Here is a 17,474-nt window from a genome sequence, read left to right on the forward strand (position 1 = left end):
CACCCAGATGCCAAATATCAACTTTAGGGCAGTGCCAGGCCTGCAGATAAGGAAGGATGAGCCCCTTAAGTCAACATGCCAAGGGCCCAAGTAAATCTCATAAAGCTTAGGTTTTCTCTCTTAAGCGTTCCTTTATTTCTCCTTCACCTCAAGCATCAAATTAGACAGTGAGTCTTTAGCAACCCATATTGTGACTGGGCCAGTGAGGACTTTTTACCTATTTCGGGAACCTTCTAAAGACACACGGGAAGATCACTTTGTCAGTGACCTCTGCTTCTTGCTGGACTATCCTAAGACATGATTAGAAATATTACTGCTGACAGAATGTCCAAATAAGCAGGATGCCTGGCCTATAAAACTAGAAAATGTAACCAGCAGGAAAAGGACAGTTCAGGGCTAGGGGTAACTTAGGTCACAGGACGGGGACCCCTCAGTGGCCAAAGCAGCCGCCCAGCTCTGACACAGGCTTCCCTTGCAGCAAAACAGTTCAGGAGACACACTAAGAAACACCATTTCCCTTAAAGAAAGCACTTTATTTTCTATTTAAGCAACTTGGTCACAGTACATTATTTTACATAAATGGCAGTAATTTTTTAAATCTCCACTTAAAAGGCCTTGTGTCTGAGGTGATAAGAGGATATGAACACAAGTATAAAAACAGTGCAAAACGTTTAGCCCGTAGCCTCCAGAGTTGGCGTCGGGAATCCCCTCGCACGTTGCTGGGCCAGTTACATTAAACACTGAATAGTAAACATTCCTGGGTGTCCTTTAGTCTAACATCAGACCCAGAAATGTAATCAAGTGAAACGGCTCCACCACCCCAACAACTCAAACCATCCAACCCCCCAGACCATAGGCCCGCAGCAGGTTGAGCTCCCAAGTTCTGTGACGTGACGTCTTGGCAGTGGTGCCGTGGGAAGAAATACAGGATGTCTGTCGCATTGGGAACCAGAACAGACTAGCTCTGCTTTTAAAGCTTTGCCTTTAAAGTATGAATTCTCTAGGAGTAAAGGTGCCACCAGGAAGGCTGGAGTAGCAGGAAGTCAAAAGCCCAACTCGGAAATGTAGCCAGAAATGGCCACAACCTCTAAGAAAATTGTCTCCATTAACCACTGGGTCTTTGCTGCTAAAACTACAGTGAAGCACTTGGTGCCGACTGAAGTGAGGTTAACAGCCCATGAGCAACAAGATTACATTTAGCTGATTTTGCAAGAAGTGTCTATTCACCACAGCAAACGCCGGGGAGAACATAGGGGATTTTATTCAGCACGAAGCACAGCTCTCATTCTCCCCCTGCATCACCTTGGCAGTGTTTGATATAACGTGGCAGAAAACCAGATTCCACACAAGTGCCTCAAGCAAAAGTCTCTACCATCCCATGCTTGTTTGAGGAAATTCTCTTTTTTTCAAATTCAGGGTACCAAAATATGGCTCAAATGAAGTCCTATAAACCTACTTACCTCATCTAAAGAGACCCTTAAAGCTCACAAAACATTGTTAAACATCCTGGTTAAGACTGTGCTTCTAGATGTCGTATTTTTGCTTATATTAGTTTTGTAATAAAAAGCTAATTTCCTACCCAAAGGAAATAAGTCTATTAAGCAGATGGTCAGTATTCCAAGCGAACCTTACTGGCATTGTTTTCTGGCAGTGGAAGATTCTAGTATAGAAAATTTTCTCTTACTAAAAATATTAGAAGTACCAAGGACTATTGCATAAGAGAAAGTTTGTAGCAGCCTTTCTGCTAGGCAGGTGGCACAGTGGAAGATAACAATTACTTCATTCACCAAAGGACAACACTACTTGAATGGCAAAGATTTCCAGCATCATAAGCAGACACAGAGGTGGCTGAGGTGAGGTGAGCAGCAGTGTCCCTAAAACTCACTTAAGGCTTATTAAAGGTCAGTTCATTTCAGGGGGCTCTGCCGTAACCACAAAGTACTCTTTGGGTATCATAAAAAACATTTTAAATACTGAAGGACTTTCTCCTTTCATGCAATGCCGATCCTTAACTACTTTTTCCCTTAAATCCTCCAAATGGACTCATTTCTCTTCCCTAGGAATGATACACAATGGCATGACCACGATTATAGAAGCTCATTTATAAAGCTCCATATCCAATATGTTCATTAACAGGCTGAGGATGGGAAGGGGGGCCTTGCCTCTATGGCCAACAAACTACTGGTTTATAGGTTTGCAGACCAATTCCCCCACAGCCACTATCACCAAACGTTTCTCTGGAACCATTTGTTCACAGAGGCTTTGTCGTTTAAAAGGGGAAAAAAAAAATCCCTCAAATAGTTCCAGGTCATAACAAGATGTAAGAATCTAGGAGTGTAGACTAAAGGTGTACGAGGACCTACAGAAACCCTGCTCACAAAGAGCCCCTTGTTTGCTGCTCCTTTTAGTGCAAATATTTCAGTAGGCTTTTACCCCCACTCAACCACTGAAGTTTTCAAAAGTTTGAGCTTACTTCTGAAAAACACCAATCATGAAGATCTCGAGGAACTTAAAACAAGCCTCTTAGTTCCCACCAGCCAGAATAATATATAAGGAGCCCTGCAGGTGAGGGAGCCTGAGAGGCCCCATGCGGATAAACTCGAAGGCTGCGCAGTTATGCAGATGGCAGTTGCTCTCAATCCTCCCACATGACCCTGGTCTTTTGGGGACTACTCCTCTTTGTGTCTGGTTTTGATGGTTGTTAAAGATTTAGCAAGAGGCTCAAATTACCGACTATGCTAACATTTCTATGAATTCTACCATCAACTGTTTAGACAATCAGTTGCCTACACATCTGGTGTCCAAGAGATGACAAATAGAGGTTTCTAGCCACATGTGCTGTCCCTGACATCATTACTCTCTCAAACTCACACAGAAAAGAATCAGTCCTATCAGATCCAACGTTAACTCCAAACTAATGCTTGACTCTGGGCCAGGGCAAGGGCATCACTGTAGAAACCACAGACTGCTAACATCCCCAGACTTGCTCTTTGGCTCGTCCCAGGGGAATACGGAGCCTCTCATTGGTTAAACAATCCATCTCTGGGGAGAGCAGCGACCAGCCTGATATAAAAATGTGGTGAGTGTCTTAAGGACAGCTTTGTTTCATGGCAGAACTAGGGACGGTGCCAGCTCCAGAGGGAAAGTTGCAGGAAGGAGCAGTATTTCCTCTCGACATTTATAAACCTCTTACTACGGCAGCATGCACAGAAAGACGGGAAAAGCTGGCAATATTTCCCCTATATGAAGCTATAAGCCAAAGCAAATTTAAGGACTCATGAATTTTCTTTGGGATTGCAAAATAAGTACATGTATAAAACCAAATAATTCAAGATGGTATTTTCCCCATCCAAAATCGCCTTATCCTAATTCCATGGCAGAATAGACCCGTTCTCTATAAGTATTTAATCCTCTGTACATTTTCAGTTTAAAGATACAATTAAAGAGACAACTTATTATTTTAGGAAGAGCTAGGGAGGAATCGTAGTCCATTAATTAGTGGAAACCACATATACCCTGTTTCTTCTCTCCAAGTGAGATACTTTTGTCTAGGGAACGGTGAATGAGAAGTAATGTGCAAGTAGGAAGATGTCAGTCAATTCCTCAGAGAGGTCATGCCAGAAGAACTGTGAATGCCAGAAGACTGGTTTTTGCAACTGAGTGCTGTAACGACAGTGTCTGAATTACTTCCATGAGAAAAAAAAAAAAAAAATCAAGCCCTTGATAGTAACCAGCCACTCTACCCAGGAAAGAGGGTAAAATGCTCCCCATGGGGTGTCTGTTCTCCTCTTCCAGCCTCATCCTAAGTGCTCTAGCACCTTCCCAGGTGAAGCACAGAAAGAGGGGAAAAATTAGTAATGGCTATTGGAGTTTGGAGTTATGCAGAGTAAATCCAAAGAGAATAAATGTATAAGAAATAAGATGAAAAACAAGGACTCATCACCTGAATTCAAGACCAGCGTATACTACACGACCAGTAATCGTAACTGTTATCAAGTGTCCCTTCAAGATCAGAAGATCGTGTAAATCCATCCGGTCATCCTCTACCCCGTTTGAGTAGTTAATGTCTAATACTTCAAAGAGAGAAGTTGCCATAACTGTACAATATGGTATTTCAGGATCTTTCTTCCATTCTGAAAAGCTGAAAGTGGATTACTCTGATACTTTTGGCTTCAGTATTCTGATCTATAAACAGTTTTCTCAGTCTTCGAACCTTCCTAATAATACTTCAAACCTGTTGAGTGCTTTCGTCATTTTCCAGTGCTTTCCACATACCCCATCCCTCGCACGACCCTCACAACTGTGAGGTAAGCCAGGGCAGGTGCTACTAGTACCCCCACTTTACAGATGAACCTGAGACTCGGGGAGGTGACTCAACTAAGGGTCACATGGCTATCAGGAATTGAAAGAGGGACTGGAAACTACCCTAATCCAAACTCTTTCTCCCCTAGTAATCGATCGGAACTGCTTCTATCAATCTGTGTATTAACAATCCACATCCTTTTCCACATGGTGACTGAGTTAGTTAACAAGGTGACTGGAAAAGAATGGCTCTTTTACTGCTTCAATAAAAAAATCTCTTAGGTTGAAGTCAGGAAACTTCATTTCTTCCCAGTCCAATGTCTAAACCTGAGCATGGCCCTATACAGCCTTTAGGAAACTGGGGATAAAAACAAACATCCTGCGTGGACACTGACGTGTACAATGGGAGGGAGCAGAGGGAGGGGCCGCCCCTCGCAGAGTCACACGGAAGGCACTTCAGACAATGTCCTCGGCAGGGTGGTGGAAGGGGTGGGCACCCAGGGTGGAGAACTGGTACCAGTTCCGCAGGAAGCCCCGGTTGTACTGGCCTGTGTCCACGATGAGCCCACAGAGGAGCCGGCGCCCCGTCTTCTGTCGAAGGGCCTGCTGGACTTCCCTCTCGGTGACGTTGTAACTGATGTTTATCAGCTGGATGAGGAAGATGTAGGCCATGCCCGCCGTGATGATCACAGAGTACCACACGCAGGTGAAGGACAACGCTGAGCTGGGAGGAGAAAGGGCAGGTCAGGACTCTACCAATCTCTTCGGTGGGTAAGTGGCACCATTCTAACATTTGACACGCGCAGTACTCGTTACGAAGGACTCTGGTACCTTCCCCAGTTATGCCGATTGGAAGATACTTTTCCACCCTCAGGACACCAGAATGCTTAACACAGAACTATTCCCATGTCCTATTTCATGCTATAATTATCAGTGCCTCTTTTTCTAGAATGTTGTATTACAGTAGCAAGGACATTTTTGTATTTGGTGTCCCCCATGCGACCAACACAGTGCCTCACAGAACAGCATCCCGAATCTATCGAATGAATGAACAATTCCAAAATCGTTCTTAACTGAGCAGATACTGCTACAAACATCCTCAAGGAAGCTGTGGGTGGGAACGCAGGAACAGTGCTAAGGCCCTGCATCCCCATTTTGTCAGTACGATCAGTACAACATTGATGGACACAAACCGCTGCAGGTCCTGATGTCTATAAATCCAGCCTCCTCAAGCCAACAAAATCACACCAGACAAGAAAGCTCCTTTCAACTCATCAGTCAGACTGCAAAGAGAGGCTACTGATTAATGTCTGCCAGTTGACTCTTTTCAAATATTTGCAAATGAAGGGTCAGCTGGAAATGAACCCATCCCAAGGAATCTTCATTTGTTAAGCTGAAAGGGACTCAGAGATGATTAACTCACCAGAGATGAGGAAAACCAGGCTCAATGAGGTGACGTGAAGCACCTGTATGGAGGGTGAGTACCAGCGGCGGACCATGTTCCTCATTCCATGTCAGTGGCCCCCAGAAAGCTCACAAAACTCATGCTTAGCAACACAAAGACGTGCCCTGCTTTGGGACTTTATCACCCACATTTCACAACCTACTAACACTCTCAGTACAGAAAGAAAAGGAATTGGCCCTGAGGAGGAGGACCAATCTACTCTACTAATGCTCACAAACCTCTAGATGGAGAATAGCAATGGGAGATCTGGCCACAAACTAATGTAAACAAATACCTCCACAGAGGCACTATGTAGGGAAAGCGGGGATTGTTCTGAAAACGAAAAGTAAGAAGAAAGAAAAGGAGGGTGCCTGGGTGGCTCAGTCTGTTAAGCGTCCGACTTTGGCTCAGGTCATGATCTCACAGTTCGTGGGTTTGAGCCCCACGTCAGGCTCTGTGCTGACAGCTCAGAGCCTGGAGCCTGCTTCGGATTCTGTGTCTCCCTCTCTCTCTGCCCCTTACCTGCACACACTCTGTCTCTCGAAAATGAAGAAAGAAAGAAAAGAAAAAAGAGAGAAAGAAAGACAGACACAGACAGACAGACAAGGACCATGGGGCAGAGCTGTCCTAGCTCAGACTGGGAACCACAGACCCCACACAGCATCCTCCTCAGAGGAAAAGGTGGAAGAGAGGACGCAAAGAACACAGGCAGGGGGCCCACAGCGCTCTGGGGAGGGGCTGGCTGCGGCTAAAGCTGCAAAACCCTGGCTTCCCACAAAGCATGGAGATCTCCACAATATATAAATGTGCCCCAACCTAACAAAGGAAATTGTGACCTAGATACCACAGTAATCATGAGTGGTGATATTTTAAAAAGTAGAACAGGAAAAACCAATGGAGGTTACAAAGTAAAGAAATGTTACAGAAATTGTGAGCACATCACAAAAGGGTCAGAAGCAATAAATCCAGATAGGGCTAAAGAGCATGAGAAAGCCACAACAAAGGGAGGCAAGATTGTCCTGCCTTGACAATCTATGACAAAATAGACCACACACATACCCTGGGACCGCTCCTTTATGGCTTTAGTTTCACTACTGCTACCTTGGCCATGCACGTGGTCATCTGACTCCGGACTTCCCTGCCTGAGCCCAGCCCTCCCTGCAGCATACTAGTTCCTCAGTCTGTAAGGGTCAACGGTCAGCACCCTAGAGAAACACACCTGTCCACTGCACAATTCGGTTGGCAATTTCAAGGATACCCGGCATCCGATAACCTGTCCCATGTTTTGGTTAAAAACTGACGTGGCAGCAAATCACAGCCCCTTACATTAACGGCAACATCTGTTCCCTCTTCTACGGGGCTTTGTGCTACGGCAGCCACATCTCACCTGTAATCTGCGTAAACTCCAGGACAGTAGAAGAGAGCTGTGAAGACACTTCTATCTCTACAAATGGTGTCCAAGGTCAGTGTTATCCCATACGCCGAGGTTAGCAAGAAGATCGAAAGGGCAAGTATAAATGCTTGATGATTTGATTCTCCAACACAGCTATTTATCCTCAAAACAGCATAGGGGGAAGAAAAAGCAAACATTTTAAAAAGTTCTCGATACAGATGGTAGCTAGATTCATCATGGTGATCATTTCATAATGGACATAAATGCTGAATCACTACACTGTGCACCTGAAAGTAATATAACGTTGTAGATCAAGTACAGTTCAATGAAAAAGAAGGGGGGCCTTGCCTCTATGGCCAACAAACTGCTGGTTTATAGGTTTGCAGACCAATTCCCCCACAGCCACTATCACCAAATGTTTCTCTGGAACCATTTGTTCACAGAGGCCTTGTTGTTTAAAAGGGGAAAAAAAAAATCCCTCAAACAGTTCCAGGTCATAACAAGATGTAAGAATCTAGGAGTGTAGACTAAAGGTGTACGAGGGCCTGCAGAAACCCTGCTCACAAAGAGCCCCTTGTTTGCTGCTCCTTGTGGTGCAAATATTTCAGACTTGAGGTCCACTCCCAGCCCTCCTGGCCTTGCTGCACCCTCCTCCTCCCCTACGTCCCCTTCTATGGGCGAGGGGGCAGGCCACATGACCAGAATCCTCAGCATCCTAGCCATAAAAAGCAGAATTCCCTGACCACAAGTGCCTCGAGAGCTACAGAGCAGCAAACGCACTACTTACAGCATTCAGAATCAACTACACCATTTTAGATTCACTCAGTGAAACAGCAACACTGTCTTCAAAAGTTGCACTTCATATAGTATGGGTGTCCTAGTTTGGCACTGGCCAGCTGGAAGGTACCAAAAAAGCCCAACTTTCACGGCACCTAGGTGGCTCAGTCACTTGGGTGTCCGACTCTCGATCTCCGCTCAGGTCACAATCTCATGGTTTGTGGGATCAAGCCCCACGTCAGGCTCTGCGCTGATGGCACTGAGTCTGCTTGGATTCTCTCTCTCCCTGTCTCTCTGCCCTCTCCCTGCTCTTTGTCTCAAAGTAAATAAATAAAACTTAAAAAAAAAAAAAGCGCCCACCACTCTACAAATAACAAAACAGGAAGGTACCTGGTACCTGGTAGGGCCTTCCCTCAACAATGCAGACCAGGAGTCATCAGAATGGTAAAGGATGGATGGTGAGGGGACAGGGTCACCTACAAATATGGGAACACTTTCTTGAGCTCTGTGTTCAAAAGGCACAGCACAGGGAAACGTGCCTATATGGATTCTGATCCCTTCTTTTTTAAAAAAACACCAATCGACTGCAGATACTTCTCTTGCAGGAAGGAGAAGATAACAGAGGGGCAGCTCAGAAGGGAAAAGCAAAGTAGCAACACCACCACCACCCTTCAGGAAATGACTGAGGGGACTACATCTGTGAGACTGGGAAGCTGGTGACTCAGTGGGAATGTCATGCCAACACACAAATATCTGCAAGGTGTAAAGCTGGGAACGAGTGAGATTTTAGGGTGGCGCAAAGGAGGAGCAAACACAGCTAGAGTCTCACGTGAATTTACACTCTGCAAGCCACCAGATTTTCCCAACATACCAGACACAGTGATGATCCATTCTCCTCACACAGATGCCACAGATCCGGCAATGCCACGCCCGGGCTGGTCGCACCAGCTGGCACTTGGCACACCAGTCCTCCTTGACCTTGGTAGGGCTTCCAACCAACACCCTGGAAGAGCCCTTAGGCTCATCCTTCGGTGTGCGGTTGTTGAGACTACCCGACGATTCTGCGCCCGGGAACCCTTTGGTCTTCTCCTGCCCTTTTCTGGTCAGGCATTCAGTCTGGCCGCTGCTTAGAGGTCTGTCATTGCTTGCTGGATTTCTGAGGTAGCCTGGATTCTTCTTGGCTCTGTACAAGGCTAAGAGTATCAGAAATAACCCACAGGTAAGAAGACCCAGCTGAGTGGGTCCCACACGCCCTTTGGGGACCACTTCCTGCAGGAACACATAGTACATGTAGCCCAGAGAGAACAGTCCGAGGCTCAGGAAAAACAGAGTCTGTTCTTTCCTTCTGTGAGTGAGGTAGTAGTACCACAGAGCCAGCACAGGAAGGGAGGTCAAAACCACCCCCCCCAGGAGGAAATGCCAGGAAGCCACGCGGAGGAAGACGGGCAGTAGGACGAGCGGGGGAATGATGCTAATGTTAACTTTTTTGGCTCCCCTAAGCCAAGGAATTCGGAGGCGATCGGAAATAGTATCCATGATTCTTTCACAAGTCTCCGGCTGCACAGATTTACATGTAATCCATCTATTCAGAAGAGCACAAAAAGAAGGCACTTCACATGGGGTTTGCTAAACAAAAAAAACACTCAACACCACAGGCCAAACAGCAGGATAAATGATAAAAGAGGCCAAAGGCCAAGTATTCTACTTCTATACTACTAAACATGAGCTTTTCGGATCACGTATCATTTTTTAATACGAAAGAGACTAGCTACCGTTTAGAAATGTAACAGTTAAAAACCACTTCTCCACGAAGCAAATATGTAGGAATACACACATATTCTGTACAAGTACTGTTTACGTTTGGGGGCGTATAGAGACTTAAGATCCTCAAAACAATTCACAATCTAGTTGCAAAGACAACATGGGAATTCAGGAAATCTCAGGACAAAGTAGCAAAATCGCCTAATGAACTCTTGTGGGCAAACACTGAGGAGTGCTCAGAGGAGAGTAAACACTTCCGGGTGGAGTCACTAGATGGGTCTCTGTGAACAAACGTGGGCTCGGCGCCTGATCTCCACGGCTGGCTGGCACTGGTGTGGGGAGCTGGGGAGGACAGGAGGCAGGGAGTCGGCCCAATGCAGAGGCACATGTACAGCACAAACCTGTCCTGTGCCCAAGGAGTAAACCTGTCCAGCAAGGCCAGGGGGCTGCCTAAGAGTGGAGATCAAACCGGTAAGAGAAAAATGACTAAGCCTCGTGGACACGCAGTATTTGTACATATTTTTTGCACACTTGGGCTCCTAAGACAACGATCAGCTCAAGGAATAACTCTGACCGTAGACAGACAATTTGGAAACATAAGGCAACACCTTGAACGTTGAGGGGAGATAACTACATGGGAGTGGTACTGAGCAGCAGGACAGTGGAAAGACCGGGAGCCTATCTCCAGAGACAGAGAACGCAGCAACAGCCCAGGTCTCAAGGGCTAGGAGAGAGGAAGAGCTGGAAGGTTAATGGAAGAGCTGTGGTCTCGACTGATGGAAGTTGTGGAAACAGCATCATTTTTCCATTCATTAAAGCAGAGTGCTCCATTTTCTCAGTATGGACTTTAGACTGAGTCCATTTAAAAACACCTGTAAAAAAGACTACAGACACTATCAAGGAAAAATTACAAAAGGACTATGGGGTCTTCAGGGCTCTAAACTACAATGTCCCAAGAACACTTTTCATGTCGAGATGGATGCACCAAGCTCTAAGTCAACAATGTTCCTCTGTGGTGACTTTTTTAACCAGATATAATTATTAAAGGGAAAAGCAACTTCCCAAATGTCCTTATTCTTCTCCCACATTATGCTTTCCATATGGCAACAGTTTTTAGATATATAATTATTTAGAAAATGGGGCGCCTGGGTGGCGCAGTCGGTTAAGCGTCCGACTTCAGCCAGGTCACGATCTCGCAGTCCGTGAGTTCGAGCCCCGCGTCAGGCTCTGGGCTGATGGCTCAGAGCCTGGAGCCTGTTTCCGATTCTGTGTCTCCCTCTCTCTCTGCCCCTCCCCCGTTCATGCTCTGTCTCTCTCTGTCCCAAAAATAAATAAACGTTGAATCTGTTTAAAAAAAAAAAAAAAGAAAAAGAAAATGGATAAAACCTGTTATTACTGTTGGGCACAAAATTTTTCTCAGATGTTAAAAATCATCTTTTTGGATAGTAATTTCCAACACTGGGGATTAATGGTGAAAATAAAAGCCAAATACAATAATATCGGTCAAGACTGTGTTGCTGCCCATGCTGAAAACAGCCAGTCGGGGGAGGGAGGGCCTTCTGGCAAGACCAGTTCCAACAGCAGGAAAGTGATCGTTCCGCCCTCAAGACCCTTTGTGGCCAGGTGCAGTCCATCCTCAAGTAGTTGGTCGCTAGATGCTAAGACCACTGAGAATGTAAGCACTTTCTGGTACTAATGTGTTCATTTTAAATGTACGGATTCTGCGGGTCTGTACTTTATTTTTTTATACATTTAACTTGCCACTATCCCTTTATTTGCCTGTTCTCTCCATCATCTTCTCCCTTTAAAAATGAAAAAAATAATTATGTGCTACTAAACTGAGCCGAATAGACAGTTGTGCACTACCCAATAATTCATCTTTACAAAACCCTCACACTTGACATAAAAGACGACTATTTCAGACCCTTGGAAACAGCATCGGGAGCAAATTCTAGTGTTGTGGATGGCTAAGCTTAAAGTATGCATGGTAGTTCTCAAAACGGCCAGGGGGTCAGCATCAAGAAACACTCCGCCCTTACCTATCGCACCCTTCATCGAGATCTTGGCAATCGCACAAACAGGCAGCCACGTGGTTCTTTTCCCCATTTCGATCTATGTACTCGCAGCAGCACAGGGGCTCCAATTCAGGTTCTTCCGCTTTGTTTGTCTTCACTGGCTTCATACTGCCCATCTGTGTCACGATTTCCACCTGTCACCATGAGTGGTAAGAAGCCCTCAGAAGGTAAAGGTGGAAAGAACACAACTCATCTTGTAAACACATCCACGCCTCTCTCTGATTATCCGCCAACGCCTGAGAAATCAAAAATGAGAAGAAAGAGGGGGAGGGGGTGTCTCGTTCTCATCATGCTTTTCTCTCTCGGCTTGGCCAGACAGGGAGCTCTAAGGGCTCCCAACCCCGTTCACCGTCCCTTCCCACCAGGGCTGGAGCCGTCTGGGCACCAGCCGTTCCCATGGTGACAGCCGACCACACAGCCCAGGACAGCCAGGGCGCGGGCGGCTGCGCTCACCTGCCGGTGCAGGCTGGGGAGGGCCGAGCGGTCCCCGCCCAAAGACTGGGCGCAGGTGGAAACTCACCCTCGGGGCTGCGGCCGGCGTCTGCAGCCGGCTCCGGGGAGGCCACCAGGCGCCCGCGCAGCGCTCAGAGTCGCCGTCCAGCCCCACCGCTCCGGCTCCGCGCAGGGCGCCCCTCTCCCGCCTCCGCCGACCGTGAGGACGTGGGCGGGCCGCGAGCGCCGCCCCGCCCGAAGAATGACCTTGGAAAGGAAGTTACCTGCGCTCCAGGGCCGAGGTGCGGCTGCAGCCAAAGAGGCCGAGGTGGCGGGGAGAACGGCCGGTTCCTTCCGAGGCGCGGACGCGTCTTCCCACCTCGGAGCCGCTGGGCTCTCGGTGTGACGGCTGGAGTCTCGAGGACCCCGGCTCCGCTCCGCCGCGCCTTCGCCGCCGCCGCCCACCTGTGAGCACAGCCGGCCGCGGCCCGGGCAGTGCGCCCGCCTCCCCGCCGCCCCCCTGCCCGCCGGGCTCGGCGTGGCAAGTCCGCGCGCGCTTCCGGGTGCCCCGCCTCCGGCGCCGGGGATCCCCGCCCGTCCGCACGTGCGCCGCCCGCCGCCCCGCGGAGCCCGCCGGTGAGGCCCCACCCCCAGCCCGAGGCCCTGGCGCCCGGAGGACGCGGGGATCCGAGGACCCGAGGACGCGCTCCCGGGCGCGGGCGCCAGCGGCGAGGCGCAGGGCTGGCCCGGCACCTCCGCCCCTCCCGGCCCCCGTGCGGCCCCGCCGGTGCCCGCGGGCGGGCGGTACGTGGGCGGGGCAAGCCCAAACCCACGGCCGGGGGAAGTGCCGACGGAAAGACGGGAACCCCGGGAACCCGGAGGGTTCCCAAAGTACTGGGGACTCGTGGGTGGGCCAGCCTTCATTCAGACGCTGGCAACAGGCTTAGGGGGAGATCTCCACCGCGAACTGTTCCCGAGGTACCGCCCCCAAATTCTCCAGCCTTCCCTTAAAGGCCCATCGCCGTCCCTGAGCTGTTAATTTATAAAGCTTGTTCATTTTCATGATTTCTGGCAAGCAGATTCTACATTAGACCGGCAGGCCTACTAGTACTTTTGTTCCAACAGTCTGCATATTTGAGATGAAATTGCCCGAAGATGACCGTAGAGTCCTCTTTGGGTTTTATTTTTGCAAAAAATTTTAAGAGTGTAGGCCCATATACACTTTTTCGCTGTAGCAGCGTTTCTAGTTATTTTTGTTTGGGTTTTTTTTTTTTTTTAAACAGAAAAAGAAAAACTACAACTCAGACATTTTGGGTTTTATTGGTATCAATTTACATTAACAGGCTGAAATGCAATTAATTGAATTCTGCATGCATACATGTTCAGTCAATCTATAAAGCAACTTTGTTAATTTCCTTTGAGGTATGTTTATGAAGTACAAGTTTTAAATAACATCACAAAAACATTCAGCTTGCCACTGATCATTTTTGTGAATTTAACAGAGAACAAGTCTTCAAGTTTAATATCCGGTGACTCTTACTCACAGCCAGACACTTCATAAATCCTTTTTTCAAAAACCCCAGGTAAGTACACTGGTACCCCAATGTAGGTTTGTTGGGAACCACCCAGAGAAATCCATTTTCCCTGTAATGAAGTTAATACTTTCATTCTCTACAGGCATCTCAAAAATGACTTTAGCTATCTCATGTGGCTTTGGTGACTCTGGGGGAAAAAAGAAACATATAACTAAAGGGAAGCAATTGTCCAAACAGTAAGAATATATACAAATTACTCGGCACTATCTTTCTCTTGTTCCAAAGACATCATATTGAGACATACATGCCTAAAAAATTGTTGTGAAAGAGCCAAAGCTTCTGTCTGGCCTAGAAGTTCAGTCAGTGCACTAGTACTGGAACACTAAGTGCCCAGATTTCAACATAATCCTCTCGTTTTTAAAATCAGCACGTGGTTCTTCATTTTGAGTGTTGGTACCCTACATGTCTCCTTTTCCAGAATTTACTCTTCCACCATTTGATACATGAAGAGGCAAGATAATCTCACCTCTCATATCTCCTGAAACATCTATCTTCAAAAAGATACAACGGCTGAAGAACCTTTCAGGTAATAATTACCAAGTTGTACATTCAGAACCTGACTACTGAATTCCCATGCTAAAGAAAAAATGAAGACACTGTAATATTTACAGTACACAAACTTAGAAATGTTATAATACATGCCTGAAACCTGGTCCTTCACAATTCATAATGATACAGAGGTTTATTCTTAAATTTTCTTTAGCATCTTCAGTGTATCTCAACTGGGAAAGCAGCCTGTCGAACACGTACTGATTCTGTGCTAACAGATAAAGCATCAAACTTCAAATCTCACTGTAAAAACAAGGCCATACTACTCAGTTTGGAGTGTCTCATTTTCTTTTTGTATTGTAGAAATTCAAGTCCACAACATATTTCACCTGAAATATCCACTGGAGAATAATTCCACTGGAGAAATCCACTGCTTAGAATTACGTATAAGAAGTGAAAGAATGGATCATTAAGGCCATCAGAGACTAGTCATCACATTAATGTTATTAAAAAGATTGTTCATATTAAAAGTACCAATAATGAGAAAATATGGAAATGTTCCTGTGACAATTAAAATCCTTCATCCTCTGGTTTTCTTTAAGACGTTTTCTTTTAGTTCCAAGTATCTCTACAGTTTCAGGCCTTGAGATCACTAGCTTTTGACAGTCATGCCAGTCTTGTTTTTATTTAGTAGATCAAAAGTTCTCTGAAGCATAACAAGTGAGCTCTTTAACTGCAAACAAAATTAATTTTCAAAATAAGATTGTTTCACCTGCTTATTTTTATGCCAAAAGTTTACATTTATATATTCGATATAGTTTTGTTTCTACTGATGCCCAGATAAAAGACTGAATTTATACAACAGCCAGCTGCTTCGGGTGTGTGTCAGTACGCCTCCTCAGGAGCTCTTTCTGTCCACTGTGCCCCGCTCTTCTCCCCGCACTGTCCTGTTGCACATTCTGCCTCCCAGTAGGTTGTTTCCTTAAATGGTTTCTCAAGTGGCAGCGGTCTTGCCACTGTCCCCTGAACGACTCAAGTGCCACCTCCAGGCCTTTGCTTGCTATTTCCTTCATGCTTGTATTCACCCATCTAAAACTTACCCATCACCACCATCTCTGTGTCACCTTCCCTAGTCATCCTGCCTTTAAACTCCCAAAGCATTACTATGTACTTAACACTTAACTGTGTACTTTTTTTTTTTTTAATTTTGAGAGACCGCACTGAGGGAGAGAGGGTGGAGAGAGAATCTCAAGCAGGCTCTGTTCCGATGGGGGGGGGGGGAGTGCGATTCCATGACCCTGCAATCACAACTTGACCCAAAACCAAGAGTCGATTGCTTAACTGACTGAGCCACCCAGGCGCCCCAATTTTGTATTTTTTTATAGTCTTTAACAATGTATCTGATTTTTCTAATAAAGTTATAGGCAACTTGAGAGCAAGAATTATTCTTCTTTGTATTCATTCCTTGGTTCATTCAGTAAATGTTAATTGCTTACCTCTCACATGCTGGGTTTGTACTAAGCACTGCATATACAATGGTGAACCAAATAGGCGCCGTCCCTGCTGTCCTAGAGCTGACAGACTAGTGAGGGATACAGGACTAAAACGTACCATCACATCTATACATATATGCTCACACAATGCACTAAATTTCTGACTGGAGGATCGTAGTGTCATTTTCTGAAATTACATCAACTAGAGGAGAATCAGGCCTACCTAGCTCAGGATGAAAACTGAAGTCTGCTTTGGTCATGATCAATTTGTGGTGGCCTGTCAGTACCCAGGAGAAGATGCCAAGTCAGCAAGTGACCGCATGAGTCTGGAGCTCAGGGAAGAGGTTAGGGTAAGGGAAATGGATCTGGGAGTCAACGGCACACATGGCACAACCTAGGGGAGTGGATGAGGCCACTTGAAGGGAAGGAGAGGAAAAGGGAAGAGAATCTAACGCAGAAAGTCTGGAGCACTGGACCAGGAAGAGGTCAAGTCGAGGAGATAGTTTTAACCAGCAAAAAGTCATTTTACTTTATGCTAAGTAAAAAAAGCCAGTCACAAAAGACCATATAGTATATGATTCCATTTATATGAAACGTCCAGCGTGGGCAAACCTATAGAAATAAAAAGCAGATTAGTGACTAGAAGCTGAGAGAATGAAGCATGGTGAGAGGCTGCTAATGGATATAGGGTTTCTTTTGGGGGTGATAAAAATGCTCTGGAATTAGTGGTGATGGTTGTATAACTTTGTGAATATATTAAGAATTCTTTAAAAGGCGAATTTTATAGTATGTCAATTATATCACAATAAAGCTGGATTTTTTTTATAGTTTTAAAGAAGGCCAGATTAGATACATTTCATGAAAAGAGTGGTCAGCTCTGTCAAATGCTTACACTGTAAGGTGAAAACTGAAAACAGCTATATTAATTTTAACAGCCAGAGCTCACTGGGGACTTTAGCCGGAGCAATATCAGTGGAAGATATGGGGAAGAAAATAAGGCAGGAGTGACCTGAAGAGCGAATACTGGCTTCAACACAGGCATCCAATTTTACTCCCTCCTGAAACCCACTAAAAGCACAATAAAGGGACTCTTTAAAGGCATACATCCACAAGGACAGGGAGAACAGAAAAGGCAAAACTTTGGAAACAAGAAAGCAGATGGATGACTTAGGAGACCAGAAAAAGTGAACTCCTAAGCGAACTGCAGAGAAAGCTGAGAACCAACCAAATCTACCCTGAAGGATCCTCAAAAGCCTCAGGAATTGACAGGAATCTCTGAAAGTGGGAATATAGAGGAAGGGACTAATGTAATGACTGAATGGCATTTGTGCTCTTCTACTACCTGGGAGAGGTCTACAATTTTATTATCTGGAGAGGATCTCTGGTTGACCCAGGGACAATAAGACACCATTTAGGACAGTGGTACAATCCCCAAAATGGGGATTGTATAAAAGAGTGGTGAGACCATCTTCCTCTGCCCTGCCCTCCTCCACCCCTCTACTTTGGCTCTCCTCCTAAAATGCCAGCAGCCAGCCCTTAATCCTTTGGGTGGAGACTGGAAGACACTTCTTTGTAGAAACTGACCAATCTAAGAGGAAAGACCCAAAGATAGTGATATCAGGGTTTCTCAACCAACAGCCCAGCCAGATCTACAGAGAAGTTCAGGAGACACCAGCCCAACCTACATTACGAGCTTAACAACTTCTGATCCAC

General features: G+C 46.1%; 2 protein-coding genes across 3 annotated transcripts in view; both read right to left on the reverse strand.

Annotated features, from left to right (window-relative positions):
• Positions 1–39: 39 nt before the first annotated feature.
• ZDHHC23 (zinc finger DHHC-type palmitoyltransferase 23) lies at positions 40–12,674 on the reverse strand. 2 transcript variants are annotated; one of them, XM_030328842.2, is made up of 5 exons: positions 12,469–12,674; positions 11,717–11,988; positions 8,788–9,498; positions 7,134–7,292; positions 40–5,026 (listed from the first exon to the last, which is right to left on the reverse strand). In XM_030328842.2, the coding sequence occupies exons 2-5, from the start codon at positions 11,866–11,868 to the stop codon at positions 4,759–4,761; spliced, it is 1,290 nt and encodes a 429-aa protein (XP_030184702.1). In that variant the 5' UTR covers positions 11,869–11,988; positions 12,469–12,674; the 3' UTR covers positions 40–4,758. The 2 variants fall into 2 exon arrangements, with proteins under 2 accessions (XP_030184702.1, XP_030184700.1); XM_030328840.2 differs by having other exon boundaries at positions 7,134–7,301.
• Positions 12,675–13,485: 811 nt separating this feature from the next.
• Positions 13,486–17,474, reverse strand: part of GRAMD1C (GRAM domain containing 1C) — a 38,771-nt gene continuing 34,782 nt past the window's right edge. Inside the window, exon 13 of the mRNA XM_030328839.2 lies at positions 13,486–15,001. Coding sequence (XP_030184699.1) covers positions 14,921–15,001 — 81 coding nt within the window. The 3' untranslated portion in view covers positions 13,486–14,920. The remainder of the gene's footprint in view (positions 15,002–17,474) is intronic.

Source organism: Lynx canadensis, chromosome C2 (genome assembly GCF_007474595.2).
Source record: "Lynx canadensis isolate LIC74 chromosome C2, mLynCan4.pri.v2, whole genome shotgun sequence".
In the NCBI taxonomy this organism is placed as follows: domain Eukaryota; kingdom Metazoa; phylum Chordata; class Mammalia; order Carnivora; family Felidae; genus Lynx; species Lynx canadensis.

Bases quoted from the DNA above. Each gene is read 5' to 3' on its own strand.
- ZDHHC23 (XM_030328840.2), bottom strand. From the start codon at position 11,868: ATGGGCAGTATGAAGCCAGTGAAGACAAACAAAGCGGAAGAACCTGAA. The intron at 7,302-8,787 runs GTATGTTGGGAA...TGCTGTTTTGAG, and splicing joins ATGGATCATCACTGTGTCTG to GATAAATAGCTGTGTTGGAG. The intron at 5,027-7,133 runs GTGAGATGTGGC...TTCTCCTCCCAG, and splicing joins GGAGTTTACGCAGATTACAG to CTCAGCGTTGTCCTTCACCT.